Below are 19,098 nucleotides of genomic sequence, written 5' to 3'. Positions count from 1 at the left end.
TTCCAGCGCGACAAACACCTCGTGAACACCAGATAGCAGCGTGAGTCAGTGTCGCTCCTGGACGGTGAGACAGACGTCGAGGACCCTCGGTCATTCGCAACGCTGTCACCTCCAAACCAACTAGTCGCAAGCCCGCGCTGGGCACAACAGTACGAAGTAGTGGTTGCGACTTCGGCGATGATTTGTAAGAAAGGTTTGCTCCCCACACCGGAGCTCGCGCTTTCTTGCAGGTTTGCCGAGTCGAAGGTTCGATGGACTTCTCGTGTGCTCTGGATGGCAGTCGTGAGTCAGTCAAGTGTCAAGTAAAGTCGGCGGAATAGCGCGAGCTCCGGTGTGGGGAGCAAACCTTTCTTACAAATCATCGCCGAAGTCCCAACCACTACTTCGTACTGTTGTGCCCAGCGCGGGCTTGCGACTAGTTGGTTTGGAGGTGACAGCGTTGCGAATGACCGAGGGGCCTCGACGTCTGTCTCACCGTCCAGGAGCGACACTGACTCACGCTGCTATCTGGTGTTCACGAGGTGTTTGTCGCGCTGGAAGCGGAGCGTCTCTGTAAGTTTGTATCCCTGGTGATGTTTGTGCCTGGAGAGCACTATATAAGTGGTGCTCTTCGGGCACAATCTTCCTCAGCCTACTCAAGCTCAACTGATGATACGCCATGTTTGGATACGCCATGGAAAAATATTTTCTCCTTTGGAATATTCGTTTTAAGTTCGTTAATGCATGCGTCGATCTACGGTTGTACGAGCATTGTGCCCGGTGCACACTCTGCTCAAGTGTCGATCTATCGCAGTAGTTCTAGAACGGATGGAGTGATATGTACACGTGTTATAATTATGTTGAGAAAGGGGACAATGACTCCCAAGAGTAGTAAACATGACTCCACTGTCTACTTGGTCTACAACGACAGGGGACCAGCCAAATTTGTTAAGATTTTTTTGGTATAGAACATTCGATATTCGATTCGTTTAGAAAGATATTAGATTCGTTACAATTTAGAATATCCGTTTCACCCCTACAGTACTAATTTCCGAAGATACGGCACATCCATTTTACGTTCGGGCTAGGGTTGCCCAGTGTGGGCTTATGTAGATGGGTGTTAGCGATGCTCACCTTTTCGTGTTTGCTATACCACTCCTTCAAGTACCCGGTGACTGTTGGTGGATGTCGAAACGTCGATTTCATGCGATCCTGCTCATTGTCGAGACCGGGGGAGATAAGTTCCTGCTCTCCATCTGGGGGACTTCTCTCTTCGTATCTGGATACACTGGTGTCATCAGCACTTTCATCATTGGTAACTTCAGCCCGTTGCCTGCCATCCAGAATATGGCTTGCACAGATCCTTCTCTTAGCGGGCGGAAAATTGGAACTGCTCGCGTTAGCAGCTGGCGGTCGGTCGGATTTCAATGCACGTATGCAGGTGAACAGAAAGATAATGCACACACACACACACACACACACACACACACACACACACACACACACACACACACACACACACACACATACACACACATACACACAAAACACACATACATACATACACACACACAAAACACACATACACACACACAGACAAAGAAACACACACACATATATACCCATACAAAACACACACATCTTACATTACGCACTTGTACTCAATACCACTAACGGGCTAACCACATGGCACTAAATTGGCGAGCGCATGGTCCAGGAGCCAGTAGAAAGGATCGAAGCAAGAGTATATAACCCCCCAGAGTGTGAAAACCTGACCCAGCTCTGCATAGGGTCTTGGTCGAGCGTAATTGGATCTTTGCGTCATAATACCGTACACATCTGAGGGGAAACCGGGGAGTTGCGGGGACTCTCGGATCAAAAATAACGGTGCCCTCGAGACTGGCCTTGCGCTGGTGTGGAGTGTACGCATAGCATCAGAAGATCCGACTACGCTCGACCAAGACCCTATGCAGAGCTGGATCACGCGTTGCACACTCTGGGGGGTTATGTACTCTTGATTGAAGGCATCCATGTATCCACCCCACAATTCAACTGCATCCACTGTCCCCCGTGAAGGCAATACTTGACACTAGAGGTGGCTGGTCAATAAAAGCGAATCTGAGGCAAGCGCCAAAAGCAGATTATTAGTCAACGGTTATGTGTACTTTCAATTTATAGATACTTCGAAGTAGATAACATGACCCCTGAAATCAACAAAGGTGGCAGGTGCAAAAATAGGGCTTGCAAGTGTCACGTCACGACCACACCAGAATTAGGGGAATGCTGACTTTGGATCCACTTGCAACCAATTTCATCATGACAAATTCACACTCTGTACACGGTTTGGGAGCGGTTTGCTTCACAGCAGGGTGCCCCATCTGCCGGTAGTGACTGAACTCAACCCACCTGGCCCGCCACACACTCAGTCTGGCACAGAACCAAACGAGTCGAACGAGCATGCAACGTGAGGACCTGCCCACTAGGACACCGTATTGCTCTATGCATGTCTAGAATGGCCCCAGGTTAACTCAGATATCGTTTTTTGAGCCATCGGCAACAATAATGTGCCTCATTCACAACATGAGAATGAAAGTAGCACGCGATACAGCGTCAATGAAACTATACTACAGTCGTCCCTCTCTAATCCGGCACCTTTTGCAACGGCATATTCTGCTGGATAAATAAGGGTGCTGGATTATAAAATCCCGCCCTCCAACCCGGCCCACCTGTTAACATACATGTTTGTGTCGTACGTCAAAACGTAGGGATTTTCTGTGTCAATCCAAGTACTTTGTGGAATGCATGTTTTAACATACACTTGGGAATATCCTATGCACTAGCATAGGATATTCCCAAGTGTATGTTACATGTGTTGTGTATGTTACAATGCTCCCTGACGGTATGCGATGTACAACTGCTGGATTAGAAAATCGAATTATGTACAGTTTGAGTGATTTGTTGCAGAAAATCGCTGCTGGAGGTGGAATTCAAGTGCCGGATTAAAGCGTAGAAAATGAACTGAAAAAATCCGTTTTGCCAGAAAGTGTGCTGGTTTGCAAGGGTGCTGGATAAACAAGTGCCGGATTAGAGAGGGACGACTGTAGTAGCTACTTGGTGCAAGGTCAGAGTCTGCAATCAAGCTGATTGTAGCAGTCACGCATGGTCACATGATCACAGTGCAATCACACGTCCAGTATACATGTTCCGTGCAATCTGGGAATTGACACAATCTGTAAATTTGCGCTATCTGCAGATTGCGCAGCACAATCAGGCTGAGGATTCCCAACATACTCGTGCAGGGTTGTACAATCTAGGAATTTCCAGATAGACCGCAGGCCTGCCGGAAGGCAGGCTAAGTTGGTCCGGTTTGAGGGGGATCCAGGGGACCTCCCCCGGGCATTTTTGGAAAAATCCAGTCAGAAATAGCAAAATTTCGCCCTTTCACAAGTTTTCAGAGCCAGGAAGAGGGAATAATTTTGCATGAATATCAACGCACAATGACATGTATGGCCTACTATGGGTGCATGTACATATGACTGTATGCACGATCGATAATACATATCATGTACCCAGAATGTTTTCTGCCCGGTTTTAGACGAATCCCAGGGGGTGACCTCAGCCAGAGTTGGTCCGGTGACAACCGGACCGGTTCCGGCGGCCCTGCCCGGTCGATTTCATTCGAAGATTGCGCCCCACATGGATTCGCTGTGCTCTTCATGTTTTTAAACGAAATCCACAGATTGCGCCCCACATGGATTAGCTGTGCCCTTCATGTTTTCCAGAGAAACTCACAGATAGCGTGTAATGGAATTGCATGATTTGCAGTTCATTATAAAGTAATCAATCTTCTCCTTCGGTCTTATTCAAATAATTCTCTAAATGTACTGATGTTTTCACATCATAGTTTTTCGAAAGATTCAAATAATTTAGTTATCATATGTTGATTCGCTTTGAATCGCTGATCAGAGCATGATCATGTGATCTGATCACGCTGTGCGCCATTTTTGCTATGGTTCTTTCATGCGCGTGAGAGCATGAACCTCGCGGCATTAGGCTGGCTTTTGTGGATCTTTTTACTCTCCTTTTAGACTAATTCCTGTAAACAAGCCGTATTTGGGGGCTTGAGTGGATGGTCGTGAGGGATCGAGGGAGCCTACAGACGGAATGGTAGTGCTCTAGGGTCCGACCTAAAGTAGAAAGGAATTCGATTACAAGCGCCCCACACGGATTCGCTGTGCTCTTCATGTGTTCCAACAAAACCCACAGATTGCGACCACAGATTGTGCCCCACATAATTTTTTCTCCAGGTTTTTAGCGAAATCCACAGATTGCATGAACCACACACTAACTTGGGTGTGTTTCCAGCAGTCTCAAGGAAGCTCAGGGACACGGATTTACCGTGCATGACTGGTCTAGCGCCGCAAATATTTTCGTGACATCCCAGAATGCGCAGGCCATCTTCAGATTGTGCAGAACATACACACTACTGCCGCTACTACTACACTGGAGTGTGCAGCCCGATGTACTGGTCAAGCGAACTGCTGCGCGGACAGTGGGTGCTGCGAACAGCAAACCTGAGTATGAACTATATGTATGGGGTGGGTCACAGTATTACACCACTGCATCTGATCTGCACTGAGAAGCATATCTACTGGATTGTGCACAGTTCTCTCGATCGGAGTACCTAGTTTGCCATGTATTGCATACTGCAGCGTGTTCAACAAAGGTATTTAACGTATACAGTGAAGTCACCATCCCAGGTAGAAAATCAATACGGAGTGGAATCAGCGAGGGCGTGGATCAACAATATGTTTCGGTACTCGTGTTGAGATATACAAAGGTTAATACTCCCAAACACAACGGACACAGGGAACGGGTCGGTGGAACGACATTTATACTGGGAAACGAAGAGACGGAGACAAGGACGAACGAAGCGACTACATTACGGAAGAGTGAGAGCGAGTGAAAGGGAATGCAAGATAAAGGGCCTGGGTAGCTGTGGCAAACATGGACGCGCAAGTAGCTACCCAGGCCAACGGACCAAAAGGTGGGTACGGTGGTAAGTACGGGGTGCATGCAGGCCAGCTTGGGAAAGGCTGTAGATACGATTGTACGGGAGGAGATACCTAACATACCTCCCTTGCGTAAAAGAACCGCGACCTCGCGGAAAATAATGAGACGATGAGAAAAAAATGACTGAGGGAGAAGAAAACACACACACACACACACACACACACACACACACACACACACACACACACACACTTGTACTTGTACTTGCTCACTGCCAAAACTAGTCACGTGGGTCTCCCCGGGAGAGGGGAGAGAGACTCAAAAGGAATCTTGGAAAGATGACTCAATTGGCCATTGAACCACCCAACGGCCGACACCCCCTGAAATCCCCAAACACACACACACACACACACACACACACACACACACACACACACACACACACACACACAACACACGAATCTCACAAAAGTGTTATACATGTACCAACATGCACTACAGCTATCATGTTCCGTTACTTCTAAAGTACTAGTTATACCTCCTCCCGTACAATTTTATCTACAACCTTTCCCAAGCTGGCCTGCATGCACCCCATACTTACCCCTGTACCCACCTTTCGTTCTGTTGGTCCGGCTAGCTCAGTCGGTAGAGCATGAGACTCTTAATCTCAGGGTCGTGGGTTCGAGCCCCACGTTGCGTGCCATTGTTGAGATACAGAAAGGGTGATACTCCCAAACACAACGGACACAGGGAACGGGTAGGTCGAACAACATTTACAATGGGAAACGAAGAGACAAGGACGAAGGAATCGACTACATTACGGAAGAGCGAGAGCGAGTGATAGAGAATGCAAGATAAAGGGCCTGGGTAGCTATGGCAAATATGGGCGCGCAAGTAGCCACCCACGCCAACAGAAGCAAGCAACAGCACAATAGAAAGGTTCCGCACTACGTAAAGTTGAGCAACTTTACGCTAGTGGGCGGGAAAAACCCGTGAATTCGTGAGTTTGCATTCCACTTACGGAAAGTTGTCTACGGAGAGTACGTAGATAGGGCTCTGATAACGTAGCTGGTCCGTAAGTGGATTGGGGTACAAATTTATGACTCTCTCCCCAGGTCGATCTGGTCGTACACTGCCGCGTTCAGAGTTGCTAAGGGCAGCTACGTGATTTTAACACTCCGGATGGCGGAACCCAGATGCGCATGCAGTTTACGTAAGACTTTCCGTAGATCGACTACGTTTTTTACTAACGTAATTACGTTATGCGGAACCTCTCTAATATGAGCACATTGAAGGTTTCAAGAAGGGCTGAGGCTTCCTGCAGCTTCATCTCTGAAAGGAATTCGGGTGAACACACCCATTCCCATAGCGCTGCACATCACACCCGAACCAGTTCCGTTATTTTTACAACGTTTCACCTAGTATGCAGAAGGGGGGGGGGGGGGGCAGAGAGAGAGAGAGAAAGTGCAACTAGCACATCACGGAGAAGAAGCAGCAGAAGGTAACGCGCCATTGCATTGTGCTCTGTGAAGTGAGGACGCGTGCCATGGCGTTACGTAGAGTGTAGCGCCAAAAAAAGGGGGGATGCGAGTTATGTCACCTCTATGCAGAGGGGGGGACAGTAGGTGACATAATTCGCATCTTTTTTTGGCGCTACACTCTGCGTATATATACTGCTCTTGTGTAGCTTCCACGGTACTCATTGTTATTACCTGACGATGGCCAAGTGCCGAAACGTTGTAAAAATAACGGAACTGGTTCGGATGTGATGTGCAGCGCTACGGGAATGGGTGTGTCCACCCGAATTCCTTGTAGGTTTCAGCCGGTACAAACAGGGCGGCCAAGTGCTATGTGTTTCGTGGCACCCTTCTACTGGGCTGTGTGTGAAATGGATTCCGGTAGGTCAAGTGTACTTCACAATGCATGGCCTGAACTCACGGTACAAGTACATGAATTACATTACCTCTGGCCATTTATACCGTCTGCTTCTTTTTTTACATGCGTGTGCGTTGACAAAGGTTTTCCTTTTACCAACTCAAACTTATTGACCGGAGAGTGGACTTGTCGAGTCAGTCCTTTCACCCCTAGTATACACCGTGTAAATACTAGAAAAGAGTGCTGTCACACCTTTGTCATGTGACCAAAGTAGTGTAGAAAATGATCATGGCATGTAGTAGGGGAACACGACAACATAACCGACATCATGTGACCCATAGACATGGCAACATAACCGACATCATGTGACCCATAGACATGGCAACATAACCGACATCATGTGACCCATAGACATGGCAACATAACCGACATCATGTGACCCATAGACACGGCAACATGACCGACATCATGTGACCCATAGATACAGGGATTGACTGGAGTAGGAATCAACATGCCTGTCCCGTACGGTTATGTGATGGATTCGAAACCACTCAATTGCATACAGGTACACACCTCTAGGATGGAGCTGTAATTGACTGGGCCGGTTCTCCAATGAATCAGCTGATCTCTTCCCGACCTGCTCACGCCGGAATAAGAAATCATTACGCAAAGTGGGAAAAAGTCATAGTGTTATATGCATGTAGATGTCAGACAAATGGAGCAATGCGGGGTAAACACTGAAAAAAGCAGAGATGCCCCGAGTAGTATTGCTGTGCTGTAGGTGTGTGTTCGCCATTGTTTTGCACACTGTGTGTGCTGCCAAGAGTCCATAATCCCCCAGAAGAGTGTGCAACTGGACGGGGTTGTGGGACGGCGTAATCCGTGATGTACGTCATGTTTCGGGTCGGACTTGCGTCATTCCGGCGACGCGGTCCACCACGGAGATACTCTACTCTACTCATGATGTCACACTATCACGTGCAACGCGGATTTCGCCGTCCCAGATCTGAACAGTGAAGTTGCGCACTCTGGGGGATTACATGGACTCTTGGTGCTACCAAGAGTACATAACCCCCCAGAGTGTGCAACGCCTGATCCAGCTCTGCATAGGGTCTTGGTCGAGCGGAATCGGATCTTTGCGTCATAATACCGTACACATCTGAGGGGAACCCGGGGAGTCGCGGGTACTCTAGGATCAAAAACAATGGTGCCCTGCCTCTAGACCGGCCTTGCGCTGGTGTGAAGTGTACGCATGACATCAGAAGATCCGATTCCGCTCGACCATGTCGACCAAGACCCTACACAGAGCTGGATCGGCGTTGCACACTCTGGGGGGTTATGTACTCTTGGTGCTACCTATGCACCCGCATAGTCGTATACGGTACACATAAAATAGTACCCCAAGGCAAAGCCTCGGTGCATATTACAGGATTATGATAGCCATAAATCTGAGGTCGAGACCTCTTTCTATTTATTTAAAACCATCTGATAAAGAATCTCCCACACACAAAAGCAACCACAACCCAGAGGATTTCTATAAAAAAGGGTGTTGTTATCAACAAGTGGTGGAGTCACTTTTCACAGAATTATCAACTGTCGAATGCTGCTGCTTACGTTCTTCTTTATCAACTGTCAACATTTCACTTTTGTCTATATCGACAAACTAGAATTGCACCGAATGAGGTCCACTGCGCAATGGTCAATGTTGTGTGCAGGTCTGAAAAGACAGTTTTAAAGCTCTTCAATAATTAGGAGAGTGTGCGGGTGTGCTGGCCCATAATCCTTTACAGTCTAGGTCTTGGATGCGCACTCAAACAGCCTTCCAACTTGGAATGTTCTAAGTTATAGGAGTAAAATAGGAGGAGAAGGTGCGTGCAATCAAGACAAGCACAACTTGAAAGTCTTAGCTGTAAAGGATGTTGGAGTGCGCATCCAAGACGTGCTAGAGCTGATTGGCAGTTAGTTGTAGAACGTCAGTTCCGCCGGTCAGTGTCGTGCAATTTTATCGCATGAGCTGATTGTTGAGTAACTGGTGGTGTTAGTGGACATAATAGCATAACTTGTAGTTCCTTGGTCCTTTTTAGTGTTGAAACGAGCGTATCTATAACAAACGAGCGATCAGTTCCACTAACGAGCAAGCTATCGAGCGAGCTAACGAGTTTCATTGATGTGGCAAATATGATTTTTTGAACAATTTTTTTCTAAGTTCGATTTTTTCAGCTGGTTCAAATTATCACCGCCGGCATTTGGGGTTGCTGCTGCTTCACTTCGGACTGCTGTTTGGTGTCGAGATGTCTTTTCAGCGCCGTCGTCGAGTAGCCTTTGTAAGAATAGACCGTTTTGCAAAGATTGCAAGTAGCCCTGGTCTTCGCTGCATCGCGGGAGAAAACTTCCAAACGACTGAGCGTAATTATATACTTTCACTCGAATGGAGAGGTGACCGAAGCATATCCTGGGACAGGTCAGCATATGCGGAACAAGACATCAGTAGAGTCCACCAAAGCTGCAAGTGCAACGACTATTGTCAACTCAAGTGTCATGCAGGCAAACAGTCACTGTATTAAACTGCGAGTGATTTTCACTTTGCGCGGGACTGGACTCTCGATCGACCAGGGAGTCGTAAAATATTTTACGACTCCCCGGTCGACATGTACTGCCATGTGTACGGAGTGCAGTGTACGGTGTTCGTTAGTGCAAACGAGCTGGCCGCACAAACGAGCCGAGTTTCTGGCGAGCGAGCTAACGAGTATCCGGTGAGATCGTTTCAACACTAGTCCTTTTCTTTGTAATAAATCTATCCTTGGACCAACATCCGAGTGCATCCTTACTCTCCTTTCAATAGATCGTTCTGGGTGCTACATGCGCTCACAGGTTGCATTTCGTTTGACAAGGCAATATTGAATATCGGAACATGGAAATGGGTTAAATGTTTCAAGGTTTCCTCTGCCCCCCTCCCCCTCCCCCACTATTGGTTTATTGCGGCAACCTGATACGTTACGGCAAGAGTACATATACAAGAGTATGCAGCTGTGATCTCTTTTCTGTGGGCGAGATGCGCAGCGCACTGCCTTCTTTACATCATTCAGCTGCAGTCCGCGCACTGCGGAAAATCGAACACCGCACTTTCCCTCTGGTTTGAAAAGAACTTTCGTACGGAACTGGAGTTAACGCGCCAAAATTTAGAGATTGCATAGGTACTGGAACAAAGCGAGCAAATCCGGATGGGCTCGTACGAGAAATTGTGGGTTTGAGTGCATCCTTTCATAGCGTGATGAAGGCAAGTTACGTAATGCAGGCAGCGCGCCGCGTACTGACCCATAACCACAGTTGCATACTCTTGTTTATGCACTCTTGATTACGGGCGCATACATGTCGGCAAAGTGTAAAGCACCAGACCAAAAAAAATGTGACCAGCGCCAGAAAACAAAGTCATTGGCGAAGTGAGTGGTAGAAATTTTGAAATGCTTAAGCACACAACTGGAGTAGTGCAATACGTGCAATCAGAACCTTTGCCTGAGGTGCGCACAGTTGGGTGCATACTCACACAAAACTCTGGTGATGTAGTAGGAAGTGGCCAGGGGGAGCATTTCGGGTCGGATTTCAACGAGCGCAAATGTAGCAGCCCCAGGAGAGTAGGTACAAGTAGCAAACAATTTGTTTTGGAGCTGACTTGGGATGGACGCGGCATTGAAAAACCATCACTTAGCCGTTGGGTATACGAAGAAAATGTCGGAAAGCAGCAGTCGCCAGCATGAAGTGAGTTTGCAGATTATAACAGGGCAAAACAAATATCCAATAATAAAATATTCACACTGTTCGCTTGAGACTCTATTAGACTGAGTTTTCAGCATCCGTAGGAACGCCGCCACCTTGCAAAGATCAAAGGCGCAGATGTAGCTCCTAGAGCGGTGGGAGGTGAGTAGATCATCACACCAGCAAAGTGGTCAAAGACCGAAATACCAACAGCACATATACAAGGTTTGTATTTTCACGGCTGAGCGTAGCGAAAGAGTGCAAAAAAGGTATTTTTCAATCACAAACATTTTTCGAGAAGTTGCTCTTGTCCTGTGCAACTCTGTAAAACCTATCATTGTGGTCTTTGTTTCTCCCCATCGTGAGCATGATTGCTCTGGTAGACCACTACTCCATTACTGAATAGTTGCCCTGTGAGTGAAAAAAAGGCAATTTCGTAGAACAAGTCGCCGGTGGCAGTACACTCACCAGTACTGATCCTCCAGTCTCCACTGTTCCTGGCGTAGCACCGTCTCCCCGAGGCTCCACTGTTCCTGGCGTAGCACCGTCTCCCCAGGGCTGGTACACCGGTGCCTGCTGCAACGGCTTCACACTATTGATGATAGCACTGGACTGCTCCAGGAAGTCTTTCTGGATGTGACAGATCTGCTGTTGCATGCGTCTGTGACATTGCTTGTGAAGCTGAAAATGCGACAAGACACAACACAATCCATTGGTATAACGCCATAACGATGTTTGCTCGTCTTCAGATACACTGAGATCTGTTGCTGGTAAGCAAAGGCACTTGCAGTCAGGGAAAGACATTACCCAATGTGAACTAGGCAGTACAACAGGAACAAAGAAACAATTTCACAAATACCGTGCATACAAAGCGTAGTAGTCCGGCATGAACGGTCTGCCTTTCACTCTGGCAACAGGTATGCATACTTTGGGACAATGGATCGGTGTACTTCCTCCGTTAACAAAAACTTCGTGATGGATTTTGATGGATATGAAACCGCTTAGAACATGTCAAGAACAGTTTGTATCGACTGCAAATCACTGGACGAAGGTGATTCAGCCTATGTACAGCGTGTTTACAAGAGAAACTGTTGGCAGAATGAGCAGAGAGTTCAGTTTGCGTCGTTTTCGCTCAACTCATTTTTGACCTGCGTCGCTGTGGTCATCTGCTCCACGCGAGTCGTCATCTCTCTCCAGTCGTTGTTCAGCTCGTTTCAGCCTTGCCTCGGGTTCTTTGATCACAATCCTCTGACCTTGATGTCGCCATCGTTCATGTAAGTTGGCTTACAAGCTGCGTGATCCGCTGCGATGGCGATTACTCGTTTCCACCAGGGAGTCATGAAAAATATTTTACGACTCCCTGATTTCATCTTTGCTCTCCAGAACTCAAGATGATCATGCGCGGAATCCACTCACAAAATAAGTTTTCGCCCCTCATGCCACACTCCTACATCTCTATCTGCTCACACTCCAAAATCCTACCTTGGCTGGTTGCGTCCAGTCCGCGAAACAAAGAGTAAATGCACAGTCAAACTGATTCCATTTTCTCTAATGAATACCACTGCCAGCACTGAACGGCAGCGGATAGCAAGTCCAGTCGACTTTCTTTAACCATGAGACTCGCATCGGACTGCAGACTTCTGAAAGAATGCATGGTCATCAGCATTCGAATCTGGGCTTTGCGCAGGTTGAACAAGAACTTGAGTTCAGAATTATTTTCATTGAGCCGTGCGATCGGAGCAGCTCCTTGTTCACTCGCTCATTGTGTGGGCTCGCTGCTCCGTTTTATCGCTCTCTATCACTCTCCAACTTACTTAGTGCTAAAATGGTAGAGAGGCCAAGCAGCGCAATATCCCCTCGGAGAAGTGGTATTTCAGTTTCGCTCGCCATGACTGTCATCACCTATGTTTCCACAGCGCAACCATCGATTCCGCTCGGATAGTTGTGAAAGGTCGATTTGCTTGCATCGTACCTTTTTCATGGCATACCAGGGAAGGCCAAGAAAGTGATTGTGACTCATTTCACGGCAGTTTGCGCCCAAATCAGCCCTTCCAAAATCCATCATGAAGTTTTTGTTAACGGAGGAAGTAGATGTATTGCCCTCGTGACATGATCAACAGTGCATTTTTTTTAGGGCTGAACACCCTAAAAACCTAGGTTCTACTCAACGGAGAGTAACATCTGGCTAAGGTTGATATTGACCGTTGATGAGCTCCTAATTCCATGTTGGATGGATTGCAGGGTTAACCCATCAGCTCCCTTCAATCACAAGCTGGCTACAACTGTGATTTGTCGATGATCGCCTCGCGATCTCACTGGCCCATTGCCCGCCATCCTCCTGGCACCTCCACCCATCTGCTGTACACTGCCTCCCCATCGCCTCTTTCCGCGCTGTCATGCTCACACCTGCCTGTTGCCCGCCACCCTCCTGGCACTTCTACTGTCGCGCCTTGGCCCGCGCCATCTTTCTCCTCATACCTTACACCAAATTTAGCGCTAAATGTGTTCATGCTTGTGGCCCTATGTGTTTATAAGCATACGATACTGTTGGGTAGACCCGAGTATCAATTGTCTGATGATTGCTCAACGGCATGAAACTCAGAGTTACAACCAACCTGAACGTCCTCTGCTGAGTCTGCAATGCACGTTCTTCTATATTATTGCTAGACGGGAGAAGATCAGGACTTACATCGAGCAATGTTCTGCAGTTGTCCAGTAAATTTGACATCTCATCCAATATCTAGACAAGAAGAGAGAGAGAGAGAGAGAGAGAGAGAGAGAGAGAGAGAGAGAGAGAGAGAGAGAGAGAGAGAGAGAGAGAGAGAGAGAGAGAGAGAGAGAGAGAGACAGAGAGACAGAGAGAGACAGAGAGACAAAGAGAGATTAGCTTGGCATGTTTGCGAGCATTCTTAGATTCACAAGGCGCTCGAAGATGCTGCTGGTGTGCTCATTCCATTCGTCAGACACAACAGACTACTAGTAGCTTCAAAATTAGCACCCGTCCAATTCCAAGTGGTGACATTATGTTATTTCATGCTACATCATAACAATTATTTCCCATTGATTGTAGATTGCTATGAGATTCTGTCACACTTTCTGCAAATCCTTAGTTCCATAGAAATCCATAAGGGTAGACAAACAATGATCTTACAGCTTGGGTTACGTCATCTCTTTTTTCCTTGACCTTCGGATTATGAATGCGAGTCCTATCCTGTAGGCAAAACACATCAGTATTATGGCTGTATTGGTTGACCTGCAATCAGCCAGTGTCATCTCGTGCCAAAAAAGCGTGAAACAAGACTTGATTTTGTGCGCTGTTCTTTTCACCTTGCTACTATTTCCATGTTTTGTAGAGTTGCCCGGCATTTGAAATACCCATGGCAACTGGTGGGTAAATCGTCCAAACTGAATGCAAACGCGCCTGTCGTCGAGTGCAGCCGTGTGAATCCACACAACCACTTTTCTCGTGAATCACTAGCTGTAAAACGTGCATGTGCCGGTCGTGTGAATCGCCTAATATGTGCAACTGTAAACGCCAAATTCAGACCAATCCAGAGTATAGCCCCCCCCCCCCCCCCCAACACACAACACACAACATAACATACGACAATCACTACTAGTGTGTGTGTGGAGGGCACCAACACGCAGCCCCGCCATGGACCCAAGCGTGGTTGGAGAGATGTGGCAGCTTCAGACCTGCTTGCGACCTGTATCCCGGAGGCGCAATGGTACCACCTTGCTCAGGAGCGGAGGGACTGGCGCGAGCGTAGCCGTCGGAAGCCAAAAAGTCAGCCCCAACCAAGAGTGTTCGTCTGCGTCTGCGGCCGCGACTTTCGCCGTTCGAATGATTTATCCCGACAAAAGAACTACTGCCTCGCCTAATAGCTATCATCGCCTTTGGCGATGGGCTTTCCAAAGGTCCAAATGTGTGTGTGTGTGTGTGTGTGTGTGTGTGTATGTGTGTGTGTGTGTGTGTGTGTGTGTGTGTGTGTGTGTGTGTGTGTGCCGATACATGTAATAGTGGGGGCTCAGCTGTTGTGTCCAGAATGCAGGCAACTGCAAGGTATCAAAAGTCACACAACATCACACATACAATCATGTAGATATGTACATTGTGGAGCTGGGCCGGTTACATGTACATGTACAGTGATGCTCAATGAAATCCAGTCACAGCGTCACTCAAGTATACGCCGGGCTTCGCGCAGCCGGCCGTACACCTGCCAACACTGGGCTGCGAAATGGTGCAAGGCGCAATCTTGAATGAAGCGACTGGATTTCATTGAGTAGGACTGTAGTTAGTGGATGAACTCTGTGTGTGTTCCCATATTCACAGAAAATGAAAATATCGGCATAAGGCTTTTGAGGGGGAAGCAGGCTGTTTGGTTTGGTTTGGTTTTTATTACTTCAGTTCGTTGCCTCAACAGTACAAAGTACAAATATCAAGAGGGACAAACGAAAAGAGAGAAAGTAAAACAGAGCAGAAAGGAAGATGCAACTGGAAGGAAAGAAAAACGGAGAACGAATGTGGACTGGGCGGCTTCTTGAATCATTACTAGAGCGGGGCAAGACATGAACAGAAGGGGCAAGTCCGTCGATATTCATGTTTAAAACTTTTGTCGTACTCGCTGACTGTATAAGATTTGGTTACGTTGGTGGACAGTTAGTCATAATTCGTAACATTTTGTCCTTCTCCTTTTTCACCATAATTTGATTGGCTCACCATCCGAGTTGAGTTTAAAAAATTCCAAGCCTTATTTTATTGCTTAAATACATTTTCAAAAGGGAGGGATATAGGGATATAGCCAATTTGTCGTCATTTAGAGCGTGCAAAGGTTCTGTAGAAAATGATCTAATGTCTTCAATTCGTTTGAAGTGAGTAGGGAGGGCATTCCACATAAGGGATGCTCTGGAAGAAAAGGAAATGTACCCTACCATGGATTTAAACAAGCAAATTGACAAATTGTTTGTTGTAGTTCCACGAGTTGACCGCTTAGAGGTGAGTAAAGGGAAAAGACTGCATAAGCATGATGCAGGCTGAACAATATGACAAATAAACGTAAACGAAAAGAAATGATAAATGTATCGTTATTCAAGGTGTTTTATTTGAAGAGAAGCAAGAAGGGGTGGAACAGCAGCATCGTAAGAAGCACAGCAGGTAACTTGTACAGCTCGACGGAACAAAGTAAACAATCTCTCCCTGGACTGTGCTGATAGGTGAGATGCGTAAACAGGGAAACAATGCTCAAAGTCAGGCTGCATCACACTAAGCAGGTACTGGCGACGGGCAAATGCTGCCATTTGGAGGAAGGTGCGTCGCAACGCGCCTATCTTGCGTGACACCTTGCTGGTGAGGTGATCCGTAGTACGTATGGAGCAAACGAGAGCTTGTTATCGATAAGGATACCAAGGCAGCGAATCACACTCACTTCCCTTAAGGTAGTGCCACCCACCTCAACAAGAACGGGTCTTTGTACGTCAGGAGTATTCTTCGGCAAGATCCTCATGACCACGGGTTTTGTCAACATTAATTAACGCTCATGCCCAGTGATCTTAGTTCACTGTGTAGCTTAGCGAGAGCCGAGGACACGACATCGGCGCATACTATTGAATCTCGTGAGGAAGCGTACAAAGTCTTGTCATTGGCACACATGAGCAGCTTTGCACCGCTCCCTGCAGCCAGGTCAGGTAAGAGTCGCACATATCTGTTAAAAAGGTTGGGACCCAAGATTGTTCCCTGCGGAACCCCTCGGGTTACGGGGAGAAGAGATGATGTTCCAGTGGTAGAGTCTATTTGAAATGCACTACGGTTACAAAAAAAACCCCACAGCAAACGTAACTAACTAGTTCACTCGTGAAATGCTCCGATTCAGACTACGGCCAAAATCACGTCTGAACTTGAATTTCCATGGTGATGCAGTCGTGTTTCATAATGATACTGTACAGTCGCTGATCAAACACGTCTGAGCTGAGTCGTAGAAACGTGGCCACAATCGGCCGTAGTCTGAATCGCCTAATACTTGCAGTATGAAGTCGGAGCATGTGAACTTCAGATCAAAACATTAGCGTTGCAACTAAAGTGAAATATCCTAAACACAGATGCACATACAGGCCACCTACTTGCCGATAAGATCTGGCACTGTCCGTGGGCTTTCGTCGTTGTTGTGATAATCACCCAGCGAGTTCTGCTGTGCGGATCCGTGTCGAATCTCGATCCGGCAACGTTCACGGGAAAACTCACCATCATTTTTGGATGGTGATCTTCATCGCAACTACTCTTTTTGCGATTGCTTTGATTCTTTTGTTGAGACATAATGACGGTACAGGGAACCTAAACACATGCACACGCTCGTCATGAATGGTACCCCCTGGGTAAAGATGACACCACAGGATTTACTTACATCGTACTTGCCCAGCTCGAGACGAAGGAGGCTTTCCATTTCATTGTGCATGACTTCAGGGTGATCCTGTCCGGGAATGCGATCGTGACTGTCGGCTAACAGTTTCAATAGCGGAAACAGCTCGTGGCTTCGAGGCAGAAATCAAGAAAAACAAGACAAAGGTGGTCGTTACAGTTTCTGTCTGTACCCAGCCTCACTAGCAAATACTAGCATGGTCAGCACAGGCCTAGCGCATGATGATAAGCCGTACAATTGTAGATTTTAGGTATTTTGGCGTCATCGTGAATTTTACGTTCAATGCAACGGGCATTCTCCGGGCACACACGTCAGCAGCAGCTAGATTCTAACCTCTATCTAGCCTTCTAGAAGGCCTAGAATTCTAGGCAAGGATAGTTGTCGTGGCCGGATGTGGTGAGACGCGCGTGCAGGTTCGTGAGGGCCTGATCTGTCTTTATTGCTATTTTGTTTGTTTCGATCTCCGCCTTGAAGCAGCACACGCGCACTCACGATTTCGAAAGGGACCATTACATTTTTGGCATTAGGGGAAATGAAGAGTCCGTTGAAGGGCGCGATGAGTTGCGTGAGGTATCTGATCCTGGAAACTGATCCGTGAGTGGAAAGACCTGCTGGTAGCCTCCATCCACACATCATGGGACAATGACGTTAAATTTTCTTTTACGGTATCACTGTCACGGGGGAGGAACTGAGCAGGATGAACATCATACTCAGTAACCTAGATGACCTATTCAGGTACAGATGCATTGGCTCGGACGAAGTCAATTGGACAAATGTGTGCAAACAACTGTGACCATGGGCAAATTTCTGAAAGTGAACTGAGACTCGATGAAAGTTCAGGCAACATTTGATACCAGCAAAACAGAAGCGGAACAGTCGGAGTTATTTTCAATCAGTGTCCTACCATACACTACCATGCGAACTGTTCATTTACTAGTACATGTGTGTTACATCATGATTGTGTAATGCTGGAAGGGGAAACTACGTGGACTCACACTGTCACAGCACGGAGCTGGTCTTCCCTACCTTTGGAATGCCTTGCAGTCTCTGTATTTTTCCGATGTCATCCTGGCGTGGTGGCAATCAGTAACTTTCACGTCTTATTAGTACCAAACCCGAGACTAGCACTACCCGGCAAGAGCAGTGTTATCACTTATCAGAAGAAGAGAACAACAGACGTGGTGAGGAAGGATTCGTGCAAGTAAACTTTAGAATTGCCTGAAACCAGAGTGAAGGTCCGGAAAGGCGTACGTTGTCTAGAACATACAATGGTAGGATCGTCTAGGTATGGTTCTCACCCAACCATAGTGTGCAGAGAAGAAGGAGCTGAAGACAAGAAGCCCAATCCACGCAGCAGCAGCAGCACACAGATGTAACAACTGGTGCTAGCTCTCAACTCTCGGTTACCCATATACATGTACATGTACGTGTATCTCCTCGACAAGAATCGTGCCCCGCGAGGAGAAACAGCGGAAAGATGAAGGAACGGCAGAGTGCGGGTTAAGATTCTCACCATACAGTGATGTATCAAGAATGTATCAGGGATGTAACGGTTATGCCCCCAGCACTTGAAAATAGTTGCTTGCCTGATCATCGATGATCGCTCAGCGTGAAACCCACCAATTGGCCAACCGTTCTGACTTCTGTGTCCGTGCATGTAGTATGTTATTAATAGTGATAGGCCTTAGGCTTAGGCCGAGGTCGGAGACCCAGTACAAGCTGTACATGATGGTACAGGACCAGGTGTCAAGATCAAGGGGATCGAGACTGCCTTGTGTTCGCAGTATAGCCGCATTGGCATCCTGCAGATACATACAGGTTATGTCGTTACGTGCCCGTACCCCCCCCCCCCCCCGTGTACATGTACATGACTTGTAGATCCACGACACGCTCCACAGTCCGCAGAGTGCATACGTACATAATTACATACAGAGATTATTTTAGATGTCACGTGTGAAGCTAGTGTGCACGTGAGATGCAGGCCGTGGCCTGGTCTGCATCTGCCGACACTCGAACTCCTGCGTCCGGCACGTCCTGGCAATCGTAAAATTTAATAGTACTAGTA

At 47.3% G+C, this 19,098-nt stretch overlaps 1 protein-coding gene across 3 annotated transcripts in view; it reads right to left on the bottom strand.

Annotated features, from left to right (window-relative positions):
- LOC135805346 (uncharacterized) overlaps positions 1-18,733 on the bottom strand; it is a 19,503-nt gene extending 770 nt beyond the window's left edge. Inside the window, exons 1-7 of one of the 3 annotated variants that reach the window (XM_065319371.1) lie at positions 18,060-18,733; positions 17,019-17,145; positions 13,772-13,831; positions 13,310-13,360; positions 11,089-11,301; positions 7,441-7,504; positions 1,114-1,385 (exon numbers count right to left, since the gene is read on the bottom strand). In XM_065319371.1, the coding sequence (XP_065175443.1) occupies positions 1,114-1,385; positions 7,441-7,504; positions 11,089-11,301; positions 13,310-13,360; positions 13,772-13,831; positions 17,019-17,145; positions 18,060-18,100 (828 nt within the window). In that variant the 5' untranslated portion in view covers positions 18,101-18,733. The remainder of the gene's footprint in view (positions 1-1,113; positions 1,386-7,440; positions 7,505-11,088; positions 11,302-13,309; positions 13,361-13,771; positions 13,832-17,018; positions 17,146-18,059) is intronic. The other 2 variants (XM_065319372.1, XM_065319373.1) reach the window with 2 other exon arrangements.
- Positions 18,734-19,098: the final 365 nt, after the last annotated feature.

This window comes from Sycon ciliatum, chromosome 1 (genome assembly GCF_964019385.1).
Source record: "Sycon ciliatum chromosome 1, ocSycCili1.1, whole genome shotgun sequence".
Taxonomy (NCBI): Eukaryota; Metazoa; Porifera; class Calcarea; order Leucosolenida; family Sycettidae; genus Sycon; species Sycon ciliatum.
Note: the sequence above shows the minus strand (reverse complement) of the source record. Positions and strands in the feature narration are given on the sequence as shown.